The 25,261-nt window shown below is 35.7% G+C and overlaps 1 protein-coding gene across 2 annotated transcripts; it reads right to left on the bottom strand.

The window, feature by feature from the left end:
- Positions 1–977: 977 nt before the first annotated feature.
- LOC120424481 (elongation of very long chain fatty acids protein 4-like) lies at positions 978–24,450 on the bottom strand. Of its 2 annotated transcripts, XM_052708179.1 has the most exons (6): positions 24,307–24,450; positions 17,752–17,942; positions 17,526–17,688; positions 12,098–12,269; positions 1,515–1,642; positions 978–1,446 (listed from the first exon to the last, which is right to left on the bottom strand). In XM_052708179.1, the coding sequence occupies exons 2-6, from the start codon at positions 17,931–17,933 to the stop codon at positions 1,228–1,230; spliced, it is 864 nt and encodes a 287-aa protein (XP_052564139.1). In that variant the 5' UTR covers positions 17,934–17,942; positions 24,307–24,450; the 3' UTR covers positions 978–1,227. The 2 variants fall into 2 exon arrangements, with proteins under 2 accessions (XP_052564139.1, XP_039444557.1); XM_039588623.2 differs by lacking the exon at positions 24,307–24,450 and having other exon boundaries at positions 17,752–17,957.
- Between the last annotated feature and the right edge of the window lie 811 nt (positions 24,451–25,261).

Raw genomic sequence — 25,261 nt, 5'->3', positions numbered from 1 at the left:
TTATACACTTTTTTGAGGCCGGATCTCACATATTTTGATGAAAATGTAGTCCGGATCTATCATGCGACCCATCGTTAGATAAGTAATCAAAAGACCTTTCCAACGAGCCCAAAAGATTGAAGATCTGACAACCCTATCAAAAGTTATAATTACTTAAGTGTTGCTTATATACTTTTTTGAGGCCAGATCTCAGATATTTTGATAAAAATAAGTGTTTATTATACACTTTTTTGAGGCTGTGTAGTGTAAACACTTTATGAATGCGAGGAAGGCACCAACTACCTAAAGGTAGATTAAGTTACGTTTATGTTGATGGATTACAATGGATAACTCAATAGTCCAACAATGTAATTAATTACCAACCTTCAAATTTCATTACCTTTTGAATTGAAAGAAAAACATTTACCAGAATTAAATAAAAAAAAACAAGGAACGTGATAGTGAGGTCAAAACTATGCTTGGTTAAAATTAATCATCAAATTTGCATTTACGCAACACACACTAAAACTATTTTAAAATTAAAAATGACTGAGTCAATCGATTTTTCAATTTTTCTTAAAAATGAATCTTGGATTACCGTATTGAGGTTTTTACAATTTTCACCAAAAAAGTGAAACTTTGGAGTGGTATCAAAAGTATAGTGTGATTCGTTTTGGTTTAAAATCTAGATTTTAACTTGTTTTATGATATCAATAGTTCAACAAAATTTGAACATCTAGAAACTCCATGCATTCGATGTCCGTTAAGGCGCACGCATATTTTCAAAGATTAAGCTAGAAAAATGAACAAAAAAAATGAAAGCCTGGTTATCAGCAGTTATCACCTAGCCTATGTATAGATGCGTGCAATCGTATTTTGTTTTAACTGGTTTGGTTTGCTTTCCATTTCTTTGAGAAAATTAAGAAAAGTCCTCAAATGACGTGATAGTGCAAAGAAATCAAACTAGTTATCTTTTTTATTTTATTAACTTTATTGACAGTGTTTAACATAAATATTCACGCTTCCACTAATGGTAAAAAAATCCACAAATCTTTGTCACGATCGGCTTAACATTACTTATCGTATCAATTCGTTCCAGTCCAACATCCGTGCAATATAAAGTAGCTCTATAGACAAGTAAGATAGACCTAAGCATTTTACACAACATTCTACCAACGGCTTCCATTTTTTTACAATCGATCGGTTGAAAATCGATGCTGGTGGGGGTCGGGTCGTCGGGCGCATCGATTATTCGGCCTTGTTTTTGCTCTTGAGATCCAAACTGTTGGAATTGATTTCAAACTGCTTGATCTTGTGCCCCTTAATGTAGGCCTGCGCGTAAAAGTTGCCAAACAGCACGATGAACGAGATCATGTAGCCGATCAGGGTGTAGTGCATCCACAGCGGGAACTCACAGCCGGTCACGATTCCGTTGACTCCCAGCACCAGGGCGATCGTGAACTGGATCTAGATTTTCAGCGGGAAGATTAACAAGAATTAGGAGTGGGATTACCGAGGATTCAAAATGGACTTACCAGCTGCAGGATGGTGAGGTACTTCTTCCACCAGAGATACTTGTTCATGTGCGGTCCGACGGCGGACAGTCCGTAGTACGTGTACATCAGCACGTGGATGAACGAGTTGACCATGGCCGGAAGGAAGGCTGGAAGAGGAAAGAAAGAGAGAAAAACATTCGAGCAACCCTTTCACTTCCAGATATGATGTGATTCTTCTGGTTAAGAAGGATTAGAATTAGATTAAGCCTATATGTTCTTGTTGCCTTACTACATATAATTTCAGATACCATATTGATTTGATGAAAATTAGACTAAAAATGTTGGTGATTTCCACTTTAGTTTTCTCATTCACGAATATAGAGAAAATAATGGCAAGGCGTCAACGTGAGTCATGTTATAATTTGAATCGTCATATTTCCATGCATTCTACTACATATTATCAATTTCTAGCAATTTCAATATTTGTTTCCGAAAGCTTTCATCAAATAATTAAAAACAAATTATATGTCTTTCTAAATATTTTAAAGATGATGGAACTAAATCTATCTGAAATGATTTTCCAGCGACTTCTGAAAAAATATTATTTCCTTAAGATGGTTGACATTTGGTGAGAGGGGGATAGACTCAATGTTTACCTTGGCGCATTAGTGTTTTAGAAAAAGGCCAGAAACATAACGTACCTCATATGACATAATGGTCAATTTACATCTATGATCAGGAACAGCAATATTTGGCTGGTCATTTTTTTTTCAATTTAACACGGACGCCCAAGCCTCCCAAAAAAGGTGGAACGGTAACTTCAACTCGCTGGTTCTCTGGCATTACTCAACCAATCGGGACGATTTTTATTTCCAGTGATTTGTTCGATTGTCTAGATGATCCTAAAATTTTGCAGAACTTGATTTGAACAAATCTGTAATTTCTGCGACCGAAAACATCGTTCCACCTTTTTTAAAAAAATTGCCTCCGCGGAATTTTTGGCGATTTTTTTTTTACACGCGAAAAAAAAAGTTGGAACGATGTTTTTGATCGCATAAATTACAGATTTGTTCAAATTAAGTTCTGCAAAGTTCTAGAATCATCTAGACATCCTAACAAATCACTGGAAAGAAGAATCATCTTGATTGGTTGTGTTATGCCCGAGAACCATTGAGTTGAAGTTACCGTTCCAACTTTTTTGGGGCCTTGGGCGTTGGAATGTTAATCAATTTTTATTTGTTCTTTTGCCTAACCCGGCTCGATTTACATAGATACAGATTTCTCTCTTCATATAATCTCAGTTTTTCGTACATGTTGTACATGTTTTTTTTTCGTATTTTTCTTATATTTTACATTTAAGAGCGAGTCCACGAACAGGGCATACCCCTTTGTATGGGACGTCGTATGGACCTCACCAATCTACCTGAAATTGTCAGGGGTTGTTTGTACATATAAAACTAGCATCTGGCCAAAATATGAGCACTCTAGGTCAACGGGAAGTGGGGCAAATCGGGACACAAAGTTTGAAGGTTCAAAAACGTAAAAAATCTTAAAAAGGCTATAACTTAGGCAAAATTCAATTTAATTTCAAAATTCAAAATGCATCTTGAAGGGCTTCAAAAATGCAACAAAATGCAGGGTAGAGCATCCCAATTGGTTAATTCTAAAGGGAGTTATTGGCATTTTAGTGAAAAAATAGCATAATTTTCAAACTGAAATAAAAAAGTGTTCCATCCAGATATCAACTCGCTTCGACCTGCAGCTTGTAGGGAACATCTGGGACTACCATCTGAGACTGAGACCGCTTTGGGTAAGGCAGTTTAACATATTGAAGACACTTTTACTTTTTGTGAATTTTTTGGTAGTAAATTTTTGCTCGGAGGACCCCTTAGATCCCATTTTCTGGTGATAATTTTATCATAATCGTGTTCCTGAGACAATTTCACATTAGAAACATGCATAAAAATGTTTGTTTTCATCCATTTTAACCCTTTAAAAAATGAAAGATAAAAAAATTAAGAAGCTGCTTTTTTTCTGGTGTCATCTAGTATCCTTGGAAACAAACTTGATTTTCAATAAATGTAAATCAAAGTTTTTTTTAGCTTTCATTTTTTAAAGGGTTAAAATGGATGAAAACAAACATTTTTATGCATGTTTCTAATGTGAAATTGTCTCAGGAACACGATTATGATAAAATTATCACCAGAAAATGGGATCTAAGGGGTCCACCGAGCAAAAATTTACTACCAAAAAATTCACAAAAAGTAAAAGTGTCTTCAATATGTTAAACTGCCTTACCCAAAGCGGTCTCAGTTTCAGGTGGTAGTCCCAGATGTCCCCTACAAGCTGCAGGTCGAAGCGAGTTGATATCTGGATGGAACACTTTTTTATTTCAGTTTGAAAATTATGCTATTTTTTCACTAAAATGCCAATAACTCCCTTTAGAATTAACCAATTGGAATGCTCTACCCTGCATTTTGTTGCATTTTTAAAGCCCTTCAAGATGCATTTTGAATTTTGAAATTAAATTGAATTTTTCCTAAGTTATAGCCTTTTTAAGATTTTTTACGTTTTTGAACCTTCAAACTTTATGTCCCGATTTGCCCCACTTCCCGTTGACCTAGAATGCTCATATTTTGACCAGATGCTAGTTTTATATGTACAAACAACCCCTGAAAATTTCAGGCAGATTGGTGAGGTCGATGCGAGATGGGTATGCTTTGCTCGTGGACTCGCTCTTAAGATGCTCATGTTTAGTTACAATTATTTTTTTTTTTTTTTTTTGAATTAAATATACTTTATTGAATCTTTCTTATAATAATTACATTTGGTTTACATAATAAGTGGTCAGCTGTGGCTCTTCAGCTTTAGTTTGCTTTTCGTGATTTAAACACTGTTCATATTCATAACTTTAAAAGTATATGATTTATCATTTTTGTAACACTAGGTACAATGAAGAAAAAAAAAATAAGAAAACATAACCTAACCTAAAACTAACTTAATCTTACCATAAACTAAACCAATCCTTGAATCAAGGGGTATTCAGATATAGCACATTTTTCCCTGAATTTCAAACATTTTTCTTGAATCTTCTGATCCAACATTTTTACTTCTGCTAATTCATGAACCTCACTTGATCTAGTCCAGCCAGGAACATTCAAAACCATTTTGAGTACCTTGTTTTGGACACGCTGGAGCTTCAATTTATGAGTTCTAGCGCAACACTCCCAAACAGGTACTGCATACTCAATAACGGGGTAAATTATTTGTTTGTAAACTGCTAGCTTATTTTTCAAGGATAACTTTGATTTTCTGTTAATTAAAGGATACAAACACCTGATGAGAATGCTGCACTTGTTCAATATTTTATCTACATGCTGTCGAAACAATAGTTTCGAGTCAAGTATGAGACCTAAATAGACAACTTCCTTTGACCAGGGTATTGAAACATCATTCATTTTAATCAAAACATCATCCTTTGGGACAAATCGGGCCGATTTGGAAAGTGGAAAAATGATGGTTTGAGTTTTGGCTGCATTTATGCGAATTTTCCAGTCGCCAAAGTATTCGGAAAGAACGTCAAGACCCTTCTGAAGACGGCCGACTAAATATCTGGTTATTTTACCCTTATAAATAACGGCAGTGTCATCAGCAAAAAGTGACAACACACCATTACCAGGAAGAGTAGGCAAATCAGATGTAAAAATATTGTACAGAAGTGGGCCAAGAATACTTCCTTGGGGAACCCCAGCATCAATGTTGAATAATCCAGAAGCAATCCCATTCAGAAAAACCCTGAACGATCTCTCCGAAAGATAGTGCTGGATAATTTTGATAAGATACATTGGAAAACCGTATAAATACAGTTTATGTATCAAACCATCATGCCAAACATTGTCAAAAGCCTTCTCAACATCCAACAAAGCCATAGCAGTTGATTTAGACTCAAGCTTGTTCTGCTTGATGATTTTAGTTACTCTCGTAAGCTGATGAGCAGTATTATGCCCCTTTCGGAAGCCAAACTGCTCATTCAAAATTATATTATTATCGTTGGTAAAATCCAAAAGCCTTGAATAGATGACCTTCTCAAAGAGTTTGGACAGACTACTCAAAAGACTAATGGGACGATAACTTGTTGGCGATGTTGGATCTTTTTGAGGCTTCAAAATTGGTATGACTTTGCCCAGCTTCCAATTGGTGGGGAAGTAAGCAAGTTGCAAACATTTATTGAAAATATTGGCTAGATGTTGAAAGAACTGATCACTCTGTTTTTTCAACACTAGATTAAAAATGTTATCAAAGCCAGGAGCTTTCATATTTTTCATTTGTTTAACTGCAACTTTGACTTCCTCACCAGAAACATGGGAATCTGCAGGAAATTCAAAGGTAGAGTCATTGATTGTTGAAATACTATTGGCAACTGATGTTTCTTTACGGCTGGTCATGGAAGCGCCAAGATTATGTGAACTAACAAAATGAAGCCCAAGTGCATTTGCCTTTTCCTCGGATGTAATCAAAGGAGAATCCTCAACAATAAGAGGAGGAATAGGCTTTGGTTTGTTTTTAAGAACTTTTGAAAGTTTCCAAAATGGTTTTGAATAATTCCCAAGCTGGCTTACATGTTTTGAAAATTCTTGATTTCTGATATTGTCAAGTCGGTCTTGTATGATTTTGTTCAAATTGTTAACTGAAATCTTTTTGTCATAGTCCCCAGTCCGTTGATATTGTCTCCTATAAACATTCCTAAGTCTAATCAAGTGTTTAGTATCTACGTCAATATCAGTTACCTTAAAATTAACCGGAACCTCCCGAACGTTGGCAGCCTCTGCTTGGTTGATAGCCTGCTGGATCACCTCCAGCGAACGATCAATATCAGCAGAAGTTTCCGGGTGTTGATCATAGTCGATGTTGCTGTCTACCACTTGCTGAAACTGCTGCCAGTCAACGTTGTGGTAATCTTTCCGGGTTGGTTGCCGCTGCGGAGTAACGGATGCTCCAACCTCCACAACCACCGGATAGTGATCAGAACTCAACTCTTCAAACACCTCAGGATGAGCCACGTTCTCAGCCATATTGGTAATGAAGAAATCGATGATTGAGTGATTCCCAGACCGAGCCACCCTCGTTGGACGATCTGGACTCACAACGTTGTAGTATCCGTTTTGCAGATCGTTGTGCAGAATCACTCCGTTCCGATTCCTCCTGCTGTTGCCCCAAACTTCATGCTTCGCGTTGAGGTCACCAGCGATGATGTACTTTGCGCTCCGCCGTGTCAGCTTCTGGATATCGCCCTTCAGTTTTGCTGCTGAACCATCTCTGGCATTCACCTGACGTGGGCAGTATGCAGCAATGAAGAGTACTGGGCCAACCGAAGTGGGAATTTCCACTCCAACGGCCTCGATGATGTCCAGCTTAAAGTGTGGCAGCCGGCGTGGCTTGAGATCACGATGAACAGCGACAAGCACACCTCCTCCTCCAGAGGCGGTCCTATCGAGCTGCGTCGCGATCTTGTAGTTTTGCAGATAAACTTTTTCACCGGGCTTCAGATGAGTTTCCGTGATGGCAGCTACGTCGATCTCCTTCTCGCGAAGAAAATCCACCAGCTCTAAGTTCTTTCTCCTAATGGAGCAAGCGTTCCAATTCAGCAGCTTGAGGGACCTACGATCCATACTGGATGACGAACGAGGTCAGCACTTCAATCTGCTGGGTCTTGGTTTTGCATCCACGCAGTGCAGCGGACATCTGTTTGAAAATATTGAGGAGTTCGGTTGAGGTGTAAAGATCATTACCATTTTCCTCAACTGCTGGTTCTTGGGTTGGTCTTGGCTCCTGGCTGAAGCCCGGTGGTGGCGGTCTCGGCTCCTGGCTGGAACCCGGCCGTGGATGATTCATCTCAGCTCTCTTCCTGGGATCCAACGGTAACGGTGCCAAGTTCGGGACCTGGCGTCGCGGTTGAAGAGGTGGAAAATTTTGCTCCACCAGGGCTGGAGGAGTTCTACGACGCTGAGGCTGATTCTTCGTCGATGCTTGCTGCCGAATTTTCACGAACTCAGCTCTCTTGGGGCACTTTCGGTCGGTTGACGAATGCTCACCGTTGCAGTTGAGGCACTTCACCAGCGAATCTTGGATGCACTGGGACGTGATGTGCGCATCAGTACCACATTTGGCGCAACGACGCTTCAGGTGGCAGTTCTTACCTCCGTGCCCGAAGCCCAGGCAGTTGAAGCATTGTGTGACGTCACGATGCACTGGTCGGTATCGCTCCCACGACACGATAATGTTGAAAACCGCTCGGATTGCCTTCAGCTCAGGAAGCGTCGTCGATCCCTTAGCCAAATGCAGCAGGTAGAGCTGGTCACGGTACTTGATGTCTTTGTTGCGTCGGCTCATTTTGTGCACGGCCAACACATCCAGTTTCAAAACTTTTAGCTCGGCAGCTAATTCCTCCACTGGCATGTCGTACAGACCTCTGACGACGATTTTGTACGGCTTATCCATGACGACATCATGGGTAAAGTACTCCGCCTCGTTTTCGGTCAAGTAATCCTTGACCAGTTGATAGTGCTGCCTGGATTGCACCAGCACCTTAAATCCGTCCTGACACAGACGAATGTTGCCTTGGACTTTCCCAGACTTGATGAGTTCAACAAGCCCCGCACGAAAGTCGATCGTTGCTGCTGATTGCCTCACATAAAAAGGAGGCAGTTTCTCCTTTCGCTGTTTCACTTCATTCTCCTTTGCTTCCGCTACCTGGTCCTCGTCAGGCAGTCCAGCAAACTTGTTGTTCTTCAAAAGCTGCTCCTCGTGCGATGAAAAGTTCTCCTCCTCCTCATCCATCGGTACAGTACCGTCGCTCTTTTTCGTCTTTTTGCTGTTCGATGTCACTTCCAAAAGCACCTTCCTTTTGGAAATTCCCGGTTTTTGGCCATCAGTTGAGGCCTCAACCTTCCTTTTGGAAATACCCACTTTTTTGCCTGCTTGAGCCGCAGGTAGGGCAATATTGCCGGCGTTTTGCGCCGGGACGCGACGAGTCATGTTGATTCAGACAACCTTCACCAACGAATGCTCGGATAACAATGATTAGTTACAATTATAAAAATATCCTATCTAAATATTTGGTTAGTGGTATTTTAGCAAATTTATTTTCCTTGAAAGAGCACTCTGCTAGCAAAAACTAAACTTGAAATGTTAATCAAATAAATGAATTGAAAATACAATATCCTGCACAAGAACTGTTTAAATCCAATGAAAAATAAATTGATTTGATAATTTTGTATTTTTTTACTAAAGAAGTCATTCTGCATAATCGATTCGTCAAAAAAAATGTCATGCAAATTTAAAAGCATTGAAATTTTGAGTTTTGAAATGGCGGCCCACATTTGAAGCTCACATGAGCTTGCGGGCTAAACGTGGAAAATTGATTATTATAATAATAAAATAACATTAAGTTCTATTAGACTATTGAAGCATCTATCAGTTGAAGTTTTCTATATTTCAGGTATTTTTTGGAATTTTCATCATGTTGAAACAGAAAATTAAAATTTATCAACAATTTTTTTTCAATCAAGCATTTAATCCTGCAATTTATTTGAATCAACAAATTCAAAAAAGCAGAAAAATAATATTCATAAGCTTTTTATTGAGCAATTCCAGCTCAAATCTGGATTTTTTCTGGTACTTTTGTACCCGACCCTCTCCGATTTCAATGAAACTTTGTAGACATGTTATCCTAGGCCTATATAAGCCATTTTTGTGTATATGGAGCCAATTGCACTCGAAAATGACATTTGAGAAGGGCGTAAATTTTTTAGATATTTTTGTATTCTGTAATTTAAAAATGACTGTATCTCGAAGCCGTTGCATCGTACCAAAAAGTGGTCAAAGACAAACTTGTAGGAAATTGGACGGGCTTTCTGAAAAAAATACACTGAAAGAAAAATACACGCCACTTCTATGGGATTTTTATATTTTTATGTTTAAAAGTTAAATTTTAAGGTGAAGTCACGTTTTTTTTTCGTTCAAAATTTTTGAAGAAATAGCCTAAAATGTTACAAAAAGACTCACGAAAAATGCAGGATGGTATGTCTCTCCTAAAAAAATACAAAAATCATTTACTAAACCTGTTTTTTGAAAAGTGGTCTAAACGTCAAAATTTTCAAAAACCGATAGTGGGAATCGATTCTCCAGACAATTTTACATAAAAGTTTCCATATTGACCATTGTCCTAAGTCCAATCCTTGCGAAGTTACAGCGGTTTTAAAAATAAAAATGTCGAAAAAACAGCTTTTTTGGTGGTTTTTCACATTTTCTATTTGACTATTTGACTATTTGAAAATATTTTTACCGGAAAGCTCGTCCAATTTCCCATAAGTTTGCTTTTGAAAGCGAAACTTACTATTTTGAATCACATTCTCACAACTTGTGAATTTGTTTCAATGAGATAGATTTTTGATCAAAATATTTGTGTCGTATAGTCGGAAATGCGGATATATCATAAGTTTTATATTATTAGGGACATTTTACATGATCATCTAAAATAGGCCATATATTGGTCACGCCTGATTTAGTGTCTTCGGCAAAGTTGTAAACTTTGTTAAAGTAAATTAATATGAAACAATGTTCATTGAAACACACAGAGGAACAAAAAGTTTTTTTTTTTTGTCCAAAAGCCCATCAAGAGCAAATATGGTTTGAAAACGTTGCCTTTCTTTTTGAAAATATTATGATTTTTTAACGTTTTATAAAACATGACCAAATAAGATTTTAATATTTTTTTTAATTGGATTAGAAAAGTTCTTTTCATAACTTGTGATAAGAAAATCGTTTTCGAAATAAATCCACTTATACACTGATTTTTGAGATTTTTTTTACAATTTACCGAATTTTTTCAACAGTGTCCACGGTTGCTCACGTCTGAAAATATTCGTTTTCATATTTGATTTCAAATCAAATTTTAAATAAAAAATATGTGATCTTTCATTTTGATAATGTTTTTGAAATTTCTAAAACACATCATTTTAAAAAGAGCAAAAAGGCAAAATTGATTTTTTTTTTCTTGTCGATCAGGGTCAGTCATTCAAAAGGCTGACTGATAAGCAGCCATAAATTTTGCATAATAAAAATTTACCTTTTTTAATGTTCAATTATATTTTTTAATTTATGAAACAAAAGATTGCCTTTTTAGATACGACAGCACCCCAAATATTTCATTGATATTATTTTTTTCTCATAAATTACAACTATTTGATTAAGCTACTTTGTGGGAAAAATCGACATTCGCCAAAATGATAACTTTGAAGATCAAAGTCCAGGCCACGACTGAGTAATAAATTACTAAAAAAGATCCATTACGAATAATAACATGGGATAAAAGCGTAATGACCATGCAACAATGTCATTTAAAAAATGCAAACAATTGAATAGTTGGCATTCATTTGACAAAAAGATACAAATCTTTATTAAAACGGTATATGTTTATTTTTATGTTTATTTCTTTATGTTCATCTGACACTTTTGTCTTCATGAACTTGGGTGGGGAAAAGCCAGAGGCATAAAACCACCCTCAAGGACAACAATTATTACATTACAATGACCAGTTACAATTGATAAACTTAGAATTAAAATATCACAGCAGCTATCACAGTCAAGATGTAAACAAGAGCGATCTAAGTTTGCTTAAAAAACTATTTACAGACATTCCGAAGTCAAACACGTCGTAGACACAATTATAGTATAGGGTGATCATAATGCTCTGAAATACAATATTGACTTATAGTGCAAAATTAATCACTCAGATTGGAAAATTAAACTCTTCTATTTGTTTTGATCATTGTCACAGTAAAAAATAATTTAAATTTGGAAGCTGTAATTTTGGAAGGTTGAATATTACCTCTTTTATGATGTAATTTTACCTCAATTTAGACTGAAAAAGTGACATCACACTAGAAAAGTGGTAAAATTACACCTTTTTTCTTACATAAAAGATGTACCCCTTCCCAGATGTAATATTACCATGATTTTTTGTGTGTGTAGGGACTATTATTTTTTGCGAATTTTTTTGCTGGAATTGGTAGAATTTTGTAAGCTTCTGAAAGGTATCTTTCCCGGTTGGCCATTTGGTGGTCATTTTTGTTTAGAAAAACATTCAAATCTTAATTCAGAATGGATCTATCAAAATATGGGTTTCTTCGTATTGTTTGTAGATATCGTGTTTAATCTTTCATTTTGATTTATTATTTGTGGACCTTAAATTCAGAACCATCATTGCTCCAAGTTTGGATGACACCATCTACGACCTTAAGACATAATGATATTAAAATCATGATTACGAAGTAAGCTTAAGGCATAATTTGACTTCAGATAATTTTTTTACGATTGATAGTCCTATAAATCCCGTTGCAGACCAGATCCCATCTATTTCCGATTGACTTAAGTGTTTAAGATAGGTGTGATTTTAAGGATTAGCTTTCTATCGACCGTGCTACTTACCACCTGTAGTGAAAGGGTTAGTGACGAAAGTGATAGTTTAGTGCATGCGTGTTACCAGATTTGTGTTTGCCATATAATGTTAGGACGAATACCATTATGGTGGTTTTTGGTAAGATAATCAAAAAGATACTCACTACTTCCGCTGGGCACCCACTTGATGCCGATCCACCAGAACGAGAACATGGTACTGTGGTGGTATACGTGCAGGAACGTGAGCTGATTTTCTTTTTTGCGCAGGATGAAGAAGAACGTGTCCATGAATTCCAGTACCTTGGAGAAGTAGTACCACCAGACAGCTCCAACGATCTGGCAGAGGCCAACAAAAAAAATACAGCGATGAAAGCCGAAAAAGAAACGGAAAATCATGTTAAGGAAAGCGAAATTAAAACGAAATCGAAAGTTGGCGGCGGCAGAGGATCCGCGGGCGACCTTTGCTGAGAAAACATCGCAAATTAAGATCCTTATACGAGGAGTTCAGTTTGTAACGACAGCTCGTCGCGGAAGAAGTTGGGGAGATAAATTACAAAATAAAAACTCTGTACAGTTCAGTGGGCGAGTGCCCCGTGGTGCAATCGGGCCTGGCGTCGAGAAGTATGTCAACAATAAATTTCGATTGATAAATTATCGTCGGTGGAAGACACCATGCCGTGGCGGAACGAAACGGTAGTGTAACCCGGGCCCCGGTCAAGTCAAGGAAGTTACACACAAAAAAGGGACCATAATGAAGTTTTCATAACTTCAGGTCTTACCGCACCATACTTGAAAGGTTCACAGGGCTGTTATCAGGTCGCGGACAGGTGGATGCAATTTTTCTTGACGAAGTTGAAATTGATTTGGGCAAAAAAAATGTTGAGAAAATCCTGAGTAATTAATTTAATTTAATTCGTCTTAATATAATTACAGCAAAAGCCAAATGCCGACACTCTTTTTTATTAAATTAATTAGTAAAAACGGTTTTTATATTAAAGTGAAATTCTTTAGACTTGATGTAAATTTCAGCAAATTGAATGATTTTATGTCCAAAAATGTATTATTTTACGCTAAAAACTAGTGAATTTTAAATACTTTACCTTTTACAAACTTATTTACAGAAAACCATATAAAATGAGTAAATTTTCAACCTTCCAAAATCAAACTTGAGAAAAATGCAAGTGAATACACCCCATTTTTTCTTTTGTCACCTAAATAATGCAGAGCAATTCTCTACGAAATCGGTCTTTTTTCTTCAATTTTAATTTTTGTATTTTTTAATCCGGCTGAAACTTTTTTGGTGCCTTCGGTATGCCCAAAGAAGCCATTTTGCATCATTAGTTTGTCCATATAATTTTCCATACAAATTCGGCAGCTGTCCATACAAAAATGATGTATGAAAATTCAAAAATCTGTATCTTTTGAAGGAATTTTTTGATCGATTTGGTGTCTTCGGCAAAGTTGTAGGTATGGATACGGACTACACTGGAAAAAATAATACACGGTAAAAAAAAATTTGGTGATTTTTTTATTTAACTTTTTATCACTAAAACTTGATTTACAAAAAAACACTATTTTTAATTTTTTTTATTTTTTGATATGTTTTAGAAGACATAAAATGCCAACTTTTCAGAAATTTCCAGGTTGTGCAAAAAATCACTGACCGAGTTATGAATTTTTTAATCAATACTGATTTTTTCAAAAAATCGAAATTTTGGTCGTAAAAATTTTTCAACTTCATTTTTCGATGTAAAATCAAATTTGCAATCAAAAAGTACTTTACTAAAATTTTGATAAAGTGCACCGTTTTCAAGTTATAGCCATATTTAAGTGACTTTTTTGAAAATAGTCGCAGTTTTTAATTTTTTTAAATTAGTGCACATGTTTGCCCAGTTTTGAAAAAAATATTTTTGAAAAGCTGAGAAAATTCTCTATATTTTGCTTATTCGGACTATGTTGATACGACCTTTAGTTGCTGAGATATTGCAATGCAAAGGTTTAAAAACAGGAAAATTGATGTTTTCTAAGTTTCACCCAAACAACCCACCATTTTCTATCGTCAATATCTCAGCAACTAATGGTCCGATTTTCAATGTTAATATATGAAACAATTGTGAAATTTTCCGATCTTTTCGAAAAAAATATTTTTGGAATTTTCAAATCAAGACAAACATTTTAAAAGGGCGTAATATTGAATGTTTGGCCTTTGTGAAATGTTAGTCTTGATTTGAAAATTCCAAAAATATTTTTTTCGAAGAGATCGGAAAATTTCACAAATGTTTCATATATTAACATTGAAAATCGGACCATTAGTTGCTGAGATATTGACGATAGAAAATGGTGGGTTGTTTGGGTGAAACTTAGAAAACATCAATTTTCCTGTTTTTAAACCTTTGCATTGCAATATCTCAGCAACTAAAGGTCGTATCAACAAAGTCCAAATAAGCAAAATGTAGAGAATTTTCTCAGCTTTTCAAAAATATTTTTTTCAAAACTGGGCAAACATGTGCACTAATTTAAAAAAATGAAAAACTGCGACTATTTTCAAAAAAGTCACTTAAATATGGCTATAACTTGAAAACGGTGCACTTTATCAAAATTTCAGTAAAGTACTTTTTGATTGCAAATTTGATTTTACATCGAAAAATGAAGTTGAAAAATTTTTACGACCAAAATTTCGATTTTTTGAAAAAATCAGTATTGATTAAAAAATTCATAACTCGGTCAGTGATTTTTTGCACAACCTGGAAATTTCTGAAAAGTTGGCATTTTATGCCTTCTAAAACATATCAAAAAATAAAAAAAATTAAAAATAGTGTTTTTTTGTAAATCAAGTTTTAGTGATAAAAAGTTAAATAAAAAAATCACCAAATTTTTTTTACCGTGTATTATTTTTTCCAGTGTAGTCCGTATCCATACCTACAACTTTGCCGAAGACACCAAATCGATCAAAAAATTCCTTCAAAAGATACAGATTTTTGAATTTTCATACATCATTTTTGTATGGACAGCTGCCGAATTTGTATGGAAAATTATATGGACAAACTAATGATGCAAAATGGCTTCTTTGGGCATACCGAAGGCACCAAAAAAGTTTCAGTCGGATTAAAAAATACAAAAAAAATCGAATGACCGAAATCCTAGAGAACTGCTCTGCAACAAAAATGATGAACTGCCGTTTTACGGCGATATGATGTATACGCCATTTTGGACATTTTCAATTTTATTGTTCAGTTTGATAAAGAATCTTAAAAGCAACCTCCTGATGAAAGATTTTTTCAAAAAGCTGCTCTGGGGACCATTTTATTAAGTAAACAAACAATGATGTATACGCCAATTTAACTAATCATGATGTATGTATACATTGAAAATTGATATAAGTCAAATTCAATGCTGTTTGAATGTTGATTTGAGGTTTTTGGGACCAAATCAAGACCGGGTAATTATTTATTACATTATTTCGATTTAATTTTTGAGGGGACGTCCATTAGGCGTCATCCATAAAGTACGTCACGTTCTGAGGGAAGAGGGGAGCAAGCGTGACATTGCGTGTTAAAAGCATAGGGAAATCGTGACAAAGGGGGGTGGAGTAAATTTTGGCTGATTTTAATGTTACGTACTTAATGGATGACACCTAATCCATATCCACGTAGACACTTTTTGAAAATTCTTGACCCACCCACCTCCCTTGCGGACAATTGTTCATGCAAAAAATGTGTTTATGGAGCGTAGACAATCGCTAACCCCCTCCCCCCCTCGTAACAAAAATTTCATACAAATTTTAAAAATGTTGTAACACGGCCTCCGACCCCCCCTCCCCCCAACTGTGTTACGTAATAAAAGAACGCTCCCTTATTCCCCCCCTTAAAGTATCCACGTGGACAATGCATTAAGGGAAACGCTCAGCTGTCAAAATAGCTGGCACAAAAAATATAGCCTGCCCTGATCAAGCAATGTATACATTAGGGTGGGTACGGATTTTGAAAAGTTCTCAGATCAAGTTCTGGTGTGGTTCCCCTTGTAGGGCATACCCAAAGGGACTCTCACACCAAATTTCAGCTCATTTGATTGAAAACTGGCTTGTCTCAAGCGGGTTCAAGTTTACTTGGAAATTACTATGGGAAATTTTGAATTTTCGTTCATTCGCTCCTACAGGCCTGGGGAAAACATGTAGAAACTTCTAGGATGGCCAGAAATGAGCGGAATCGTCTGGAGAACAATTTTCCCTAAGAGACCAGGTCGATTCGTTCAACCCCCATCGAGCTCAACGGTAATACATCCGGGGTTTTCGGAACCAACGGTTTTCCCCAGAAAAGCATCAAATTTTCCTTAGCATGCTATGAATGCTTGATGAACACAGCGACGCCACATGTCAAACAGCTACCACGTGGACTAGCATCGCCTATGAAAATTTACTTTTTTTTTACTTTTTGAACCATAGAATTATCATTCATGGTGATCAGGCTGTATTCTGAACCTCCAAATAAGAAAAAAAAACTGTTATGGTGCAAATTTTACATTCACATGGTAGCTGTTAGACACGTGGCGTCGCGGTGTTCATCAAGCATCCATAGCATGCTAAGGAAAATTTGATGCTTTTCTGGGGAAAACCGTTGGTTCTGAAAACCCCGGATGTATTGCCGTTGAGCTCGATGGGGGTTGACCGAATCGACCTGGTCTCTTAGGGAAAATTGTTCTCCAGACGATTCCGCTCATTTCTGGCCATCCTAGAAGTTTCTACATGTTTTCCCCAGGCCTGTAGGAGCGAATGAATGAAAATTCAAAATTTCTCATAGTAATTTACATGTAAACTTGAACCCGCTTGAGACAAGCCAGTTTTCAATCAAATGAGCTGAAATTTGGTGTGAGAGTCCCTTTGGGTATGCCCTACAAGGGGAACCACACCAGAACTTGTTCTGAGAACTTTTCAAAATCCGTACCCACCCTAGTATACATACATCATTGGGAAGGAAAAGTAGTGATTATTTATTGCTATTTTTTCGAGCAGACTTTGAATAAGTCATTTTAAATTGAAAAAATGAACAAAAACAGAAAATCGCGTCTAGAGCAAAATCACCTCAATGGCGTATACATCATATCGCCGTAAAACGGCAATAAAAACTTCAACAGATCCTGATGTAAAATTAGATTATGTTTTACATGAAATATTTGTGGCTAAAAAACTGTGTAATTTTACTACAAGACCAAGCGAAATTTCCATCAGATTCTGACGAAAATCTATCCAAATTGCTAATTAGGTTTTCCTAAAGAAAAAAAGGAAGCTATTTGTTGATAGAAATATCTTAGTTTATACTGCATCTCAGTAGAAGATTTTCAAGCATATTATTTACATAATTATTTTCAATGCATCAAAAATCGCAAAAAGGTAGATTTGAAAAACTGTAAGCTTTTAGAAAGATTTTCCTTTACAAAAAATCAATCATAATTCATAATTTTCTTTATATTTTTTATAGAATTTTGAATAAAATTATTTTAAGAAGCCTCGATAAAGTTCATAAAAGAAACAGATTGTTTTGCTAGATTTATAAAGAAAATATGTTTTAAGATAAATTGTACAATTTCAAAACTTACCCTCATCTCAGGCCCACTAAAGCTCTGCTGGCACGGCTCACAGATGTAGCTGTAGCCGAGCTGCGTGGAACCGACAAACAGCTGGACGCAAATGTACAAATTCAGCAGGGCCATCGCCAGGTTGTACGGTATGAGCACCGAGCTGAGGTCGAACGGTTTTCGGCTGGAAGTTAATTAAATATTTGTTGAATTAAATAAAACATATTTTATAGTAATTTCAACTTACTCTCGCATAAGTTTTGGTCCCACCCAGACGACAAGCAGGTAAGCGAGAACACACAGAAGCGTCGGAACGGGGGAATCGACCAGGGGCCATCCTTTCGTCCGGGGGTCGGCCAGTGTCAGCGTCCATTCGTAGTAGCCAAACACGTCGTAGAAGGGTATGCTATCGTTTTGATTTGATGCCATCGTTGAGGGCTAAGAATGCGCCAGTCTGAAACAAATAATTAAATTGATAATTTCAACCCGTACAAAATTATGAAATAGTATTAATACAAATTTGCTCACTATAACCTTGAGCAATGGCAACGTCAATTATTATTTTTTCGACCGGAAACTCTTTTGGTGAACATATAATAAAAATGTGGTGTTGCCTATTTGCATTCTCACACTAATCTTAGACAAATTTGATCATAAACAAACTTGTTTCAGATTTGCAAGGTTCCGACAAACCAAGCCTGTGTAAAATTAATTGACATTTTGACTGAAAGTAAAATTTTCTAGTTCAGTCGACTTTATTGCATGCCAAAAAAAAACATCAACTAAGAGCGAAACTGGGTTAATTAATCTCGTGCGGTTCTGAGTCAACTTAAAAAAGGCGTTAAATAAGACACAATATCGACAATCGCCCAAGGTTAGTGGCGGATCAATCTGGCAGCGTGGCTTGGCGTGGTCCATAGCCGCACCGTTAATTCGTTACGTTTTTGATTTATATTTGACTAGAGAGTTGAAGCGTGTAACTCACGACCGCCTAAGTTGAGTAGAGAGAAAGAGAAGATATCAAAATACACACACCTCTTTTATTGTTGCATATCTATCGATTGCTGGATCGTTCCAAATATTTCGCAATTAAAATTGCGGCAGGTTTTTTTTTATAAAGCGAATATGGAATGAATGGAATTTCTGTATGAGGCAACATATATTTTTTGAAGTTTTTGAATTTTTTCAGAGGGGACCAACAAATTTTGGACCTAAGTGATTAATACTATTTGTCTTCCATCAGATGGGAAAGAAAACGGCAGATTCCAGGTGTAGGAGTCGTCTACCTGCTAAAAGACAAACAATGCAACAATACCATGCCTACTCTGGTGGAGTCGTTGATCTGCAGTTAGACTTGCAATCCAAAGGTCCTGAGGTGGAAGGTTCCTTGGAGTAAGAAGAGGTTTGGATGCAAGCAATACTTGTAATAGAGACCACAAAGGACCTGTGAGTCATTAAGGTGGATGGTTTGTTTTGTAGTTGCGAAGATATCATCAGTTGAAAAATAAGACTACTTTTAACAAAATTTAAGGGGTTTCATACATGTAAATCGTCAAAAATGTCAGCGGTTGGTATGAGCACACATTCAAACTTTTTTTTTTAATCTTTTTGCTGGGCATTAAAAAATACATTTTCATCTATTAACAAAATAAATATGAAGACATTTGGATGTACCATTGCCGAGATATAGCTATTTTAAGTTAGCAGTTTCAAAAAACGGGTGCCACGATATCTCAACACTGCTTTGACCAAATCGGCTCAAAATTTTGGTGAAGACTCGTTAAACCGGTCCTGTGTGCATGACGAAGGCCGATTTTCAAAAACTTAATTTAAAAAAAAAGATAAAAATATTTTTATGTTTTTCATAAAAAAAATCGACAGTTTTTGATTTTTGTATTTTTTAAAAAAGCAAAATTTCAAAATCGGGCTTCGTCATGCACACGGGATATGTCTTGGGAGTCTTCACCTCAAATTTCAGCCAATTCGGTCAATCCCATCTCGAGATATCGTGGCACCCGTAAATCAACTCGGTTTTTAGAGAAAAACGTTTACAAAGTTTGACAGTTCGCTTTGCGCATTGCAAATTTGCGAACTTAAATCGTCTCTTACTCAGTTCAGTCACGAAGTATCATCATGAAACTTTCAGGAGTGATTGAAAATCGTCTTTCTAGTGAATGTAGTGAATTTTCTGTAAAATGAAATTTTGTGATTTTCTACATGTATGTAACCCCTTAAAGATAGAGAGGCAACCAGTTGCTCGACCATTTCCACTTTGTAAAAAATGTGTTAAGTCTTCTAAGCAGTTTTGTAGATTTTTAGGTTAGTTTTAGGTAATGATTAAGATTATTCAGAAAAAAAACAATCATTAAAAAACATGCTTTCAACCAACTTTTAACGAGACCATTAATAAACCACGTGGACACACGGGGTTTGCCGATTGTCCAAGCTCCATACAAAAAAGTTTTTTTTGTATGGAAATTGTCCACGATGGGGGGGACCCTAGCGCAGCCAAAAAGTGTCTGCGTGATTTATGGGTGGTCCCTTACCACAAAAATTCGATTTTTGAAAATTTCGATAATTTTTTGATGTTTTAGTAGACAAAAACTGCCAACTTTTAAGCTATAAAGTACGGCCAAGTTATGATTGTTTGAAAAATTGTATTTTTTTAAAGTATCGAAAATATAAATAAAAATTAAAAAAAAAACATTTTACGTTGCAAAATTGAATTCTTAATCGAAAAATTCTATTGTGAAATTTTGATAAATTGCGCCGCTTTTGAGTTATGGTTATTTCTTGGTTACATTACTCAACTATATCATTTTTTTTAGTTTTGTCCATCCTTGTCCATTATTGAAAGATAAACACATATTTGGAAAGCTGAGAAAATTCTCTACAGTGTGCTTTAGCAAAGAATGAAATGATCGAAAATGAGTTTTCTTAAGTTCTGCCAAATTGACCTTTAATTTTCAATCAAAGATTTCTTGGAAACCATTGATCTGATTTTCAATGTTCAAGAGTGAAATGTTCTTAACCTTCTGAAAAAAATATTTCAAGCTTTCGAAATCAATAGGCCAAAGTAATATAATTTAAGCTCTTCAAATCAGGATTTTTTTAATGCTTAATTTTAGAGAACTGCTCATCTTATGAATCAAAAATATTGTAGAATCAAATTTTAAATTTTTAGCCAAAATAATCATTTTACGAAAAAAATATCTGCTGCCAGATTTGCACCATTCTTAACTCTAGCACAAAATTGCATTTTCACTTATATTGAATTTTGGGCCAAAGAATTTGAAGAACGTATTTTTATCACAAATCAATTGATATTTTGAGACGAAACGGGACATAATTTTCAGCAGTTTTTTGGCACAATATTTTTATATTTTTTATCGGTTTACATACATACATAGCAACAAAGTTCATTGATTTCCAAATTTTAAGCTTTAAAGTGCTCTTAAAACACTGTCTCCGTTCTGTAGTATCGATTCGCCCTATTTGGCGGTAATGAATTAAGCATTCTATGATATATTTTGCTTAAAAACTAGGCTTACATTTGATCTTTTTATAAATTTTGTTTGTTTAGTTTGCTCTTATTTTTTTTTTGATTTTTTTTATTTGAATAACTGACAGGCCTTAAAACAAAATATTTATTTTCACTCGAACTTTTTTTTCCTCAAACAGGTAACAAGTAATTTTGATAATGCATTTTTTTACCGAAGCACATTTTAATTAAAGTATATTTCAACAAAAAGAAGTACAACATGAAAAATACTAAGAGGAGAAAAGGAAATGATTTTTATGTGCGCTAACAAAAATATCAAAACTTGAATAGTGAATAGGAATAAAAAAAAAATAAGAAATAAGAAAAAAACACAGAACAAGAATTAGGTAAAGTAGTTCATCGTACAAAAAATCCACAAATTGTTGAATTTAAAAAAAAACAGAGAAAATATCAATAATATTTGTTTGTGAAAGGTGCTGTACAATTTTGATAGACATTATAAAAATATTGTTTTATTAAATGATCTAAAAAAATTAAAGCTATCTTATAAAATAATAACATTACTTATTTTCAGCTGGTTTTGATGATTATTGTTGCCTTTTGTCCGTAGAAATTTTTTGAAATTTTTGTAATGCTTGAAGATAGAAAATATTGAAATTATATTCACACTGAAACATACAGTAGATGCATCTAACTTGAGTCCATCACAACAATATTCCTATAATTGGTCGCAGTGGTATTAAGAGCGAGTTTTTCACCAATGTGTAACAGATTGTATCGAAGTGCTCCGATTTGGATGAAACTTTCAGCGTTTGTTTGTCTATACATGAGATGAACTCATGCCAAATATGAGCCCTCTACGACAAAGGGATAGTGGGGTAAAACGGGCTTTGAAGTTTGAGGTCGAAAAAACATTAAAAATCTTAAAGTTGCTCGCATTTCCGTAAAACTTCTTCAATTCCAACTCTCTTAGATGCATTCAAAAGGTCTTCTGAAACACTTCAAAATGTGCCATAGACATCCAGGACTGGTTTGGTTTTTTCTCATAGCTTTTGCAAATAACTGTTAAAAATGGATTTTTTTAAAACCTTGATATCTTTTTCCAAAAGCCTCCAACACTCATACATCCATAGGTCAAAAGAAAGGTAGTTTCATGGACTGTAAGCCTACGGAAATAACTTTTTGGCCAATCGCAGTTTTTCTCATAGTTTTTCGATTTTTCTACAACAAACATTTTACAACGTTAATTTTTGCCCTGTAGGCCGTCATAGCGGCACTTTTCGGTCTCAATTTTGTCATATTCGGAATCCTCGGAAAATTTCACGTAAGTTAGAAGTATTGGAGTTGTAAATTTGATTAGAAAAAATGCCATTTATTGATCCTAGCATTGTAACATGGATTTGGCCAGCACTTTTCTCTCGCACTTTTGATAACAAGAATTGGAAAAACTAGGCAACCAGTAGTTGTTTGTTTACATTTCCATTCGCAGTTTCCACCAAACTGGACTTTCGCACTTTAAAATTGCGATTGACAGCTGGAAAACAAGCCAGCAACATCGGCTCGCTTTGATCATTTTTTAGTAAATTTTAAATTTTTCAAGGCAGTTTGACAAGTCGCAATAGTGCGATCGATAGCAATAATTTATTGCAAAGTTCAAGTTAGTGGGAATTGCGCAATAAAATGATTTAAAATATTTTTTAACATTTTGTCGGATTAGGGGTAAAACAGATATTCGCCTACTTGATACAGCATTTGACGTATTGATCACATTGAAAACTAAATCATTTTTTTTTTTTCCAAAAATGATTTATTTAATTATTTTTTAAATCAAATTTACAACTCCAATACTTCTAACTCACGTAAAATTTTCCGAGGATTCCAAATATGACAAAATTAAGACCAAAAAGTGACGGCCTACAGGGCAAAAACTAACGTTGTAAAATGTTTGTTATAGAAAAATCGAAAAACTATGAGAAAAACTGCGATTGGCCGAAAAGTTATTTCCGTAGGCTTACAGTCCATGAAATTACCTTTCTTTTGACCTATGGAAGTATGAGTGTTGAAGGCTGTTGGAAAAAGATATTAAGGTTTTAAAAAAATCCATTTTTAACAGTTATTTGCAAAAGCTATGAGAAAAAATCAAACCAATCCTGGATGTCTATGGCACATTTTGAAGTGCTTCAAAAGACCTTTCGAATGCATCTAAGAGAGTTGGAATTGAAGAAGTTTTACGGAAATGCGCGCAATTTTAAGATTTTTAATGTTTTTTCAACCTTAAACTTCAAAGCCCGTTTTACCCCACTTCCCTTTGTCGTAGAGGGATCATATTTGGCATGAGTTCATCTCATGTATAGACAAACAAACGCTGAAAGTTTCATCCAAATCGGAGCACCTCGATACGACCTCTAGAATAAACCGAGCAATATTTACAAATACTGCCTCTTAAGGCTCTACAAAAAAAGTGGAGTCCATCTTGACGAAGACCTTTCTAGATATCCTTCCGGGTTGAATGCAGATACTAATCACAAAGATTTTGCTGAGATAGCAGTTTTGTTGTTGTTCACTGAAATGTTTTTTTCCATTTAAATAAAAATGATTAAATGTTTTTTCCATATAAAAAAAAAGATAGAATATTAAAAATATCTGTATACATAATGTTTTATTTATTTTCGCAATGAAAAAATCTTTTTAACCTTGTTTTTAAAATTTAGGTCTTTTGGACAAAAATCTGTTTTAGACACAGTCTGCAGATCAAAAGGACAACTCAATTACCCCACCGTTGTGCTCCAGTTAAAAACAATAATATTCAATATAACTTTTAGCAACTCACCCTCGTTGGTCTTGTAGAGTTTTTTTTTCGATGATTGCTTCTTCGAATTTAAAATCAAAATTCCTCACGATTCACAGGTTCGAACTAAAAGTACTGTCCACCGCTGGTTTCCAAGTTTACCACATATTACAAAACTGTCCACTTTCAGCACACTTTCATGAAAGAACAAACAACAATTTCACTTTCTTCACCCCTCGGGTTGTTTGATTTTCCTCCGGTCTTTGCTGGAACAGGTTAGCAGCTCCTATAGGGTCTGTGAGGGTCGCTCCCTCGGCCAACACCAGGTCAATATTTGTTCTTTCTTTCTCAACGAAGAGTCAACTCAGTGAAGCCACGCCAACCAGAAATGACCAAGTGCTGCACTTTTCAGAAACAAACTGCTGACACTGCCTGGGACTGGTGGTCACAACCGAATCCTCGAAAAAAAGTGTGCTCGAAAACCAAGCAAATTCCGCCAACGGGGCAAATACCTGGCCAAGGGCGGACAGCTTCGGACGGAACACACACAGGGACTGGCCTCGCGGGTCTCGCGGAAGTCGCCAAAAAACCGTCGAATGTCGAAAATGTTTTGTTCGAAATTTTAAAACTTTTTTTTTTGGGAGTTCAAAAATTTGAACCGTTTTTTCGCGTATTCGCGGCGGGAACCTGGGTCGCGTGGCGCGCACTTGAACGGGTGGACGAACAATGATGATCGGAGTTGGTCGCGAACTGAACAGGTAAAACTGTCGGCGCGGCCTTTTTTTCTCCTTTCCTCACCGACCGTTGCCGTCACCACCTTCGGAGTTCGTCGTTTCACTACGTTTTCGCGCGCGCGACTTCTTTGGTGTGACATCACACGTGTGGCACAATGTTACAGGTGCGCGTACACAGGATGAGCTGTTAGACTCTAGGTTAGGTCTATTTTTTGCTGTAATGTTTCTGTAACCTTGACTTTAGCGAGATATGAGAATCTATAAGAGCATTTTTTAGGATTTTTAAATTCCCTTGATTCACCTAAAATGTACTGGAAATCTAAACTAATTATGTGCCATAAATAAGGCTACCAACTCATGCTGAGCAAAAATCCGTACACTTTGCCGATATGACACCATGGTACAACAAAAACTGTCAATGAATGATTTAGATAAATTAAATTTAATATATTTGAGAATTAAAAATATAAAACTGTGACGATTTTACAGCTAACAAATTTCACAAAATGCTATCAGAGTGCTTGCACGTTTAAAAGTATTCATAAAATAAGCCGTGATTTGAATCAAATCATTATGTTCTTAATTTTTTTTTTGTTTAAACGATTAAAAGTTTACGAAATGTCAAGATTGCTTTTGCGAATAATATCGTTCTTAGTGTTTTCACGAACACTTTTCCAGAGTTTTTTTTTATTGAAAATGCCCTATAACATGTGAAACACAACAGTTTATAGGA

Source organism: Culex pipiens, chromosome 2 (assembly GCF_016801865.2).
Source record: "Culex pipiens pallens isolate TS chromosome 2, TS_CPP_V2, whole genome shotgun sequence".
Taxonomy (NCBI): domain Eukaryota; kingdom Metazoa; phylum Arthropoda; class Insecta; order Diptera; family Culicidae; genus Culex; species Culex pipiens.
Note: the sequence above shows the minus strand (reverse complement) of the source record. Positions and strands in the feature narration are given on the sequence as shown.

Bases quoted from the DNA above. Each gene is read 5' to 3' on its own strand.
- LOC120424481 (XM_052708179.1), bottom strand. From the start codon at position 17,933: ATGGCATCAAATCAAAACGATAGCATACCCTTCTACGACGTGTTTGGC. The intron at 12,270-17,525 runs GTAAGTTTTGAA...GGCCTCTGCCAG, and splicing joins TTAGTGGGCCTGAGATGAGG to ATCGTTGGAGCTGTCTGGTG. The intron at 1,447-1,514 runs GTAAGTCCATTT...CTGAAAATCTAG, and splicing joins ACCTCACCATCCTGCAGCTG to ATCCAGTTCACGATCGCCCT.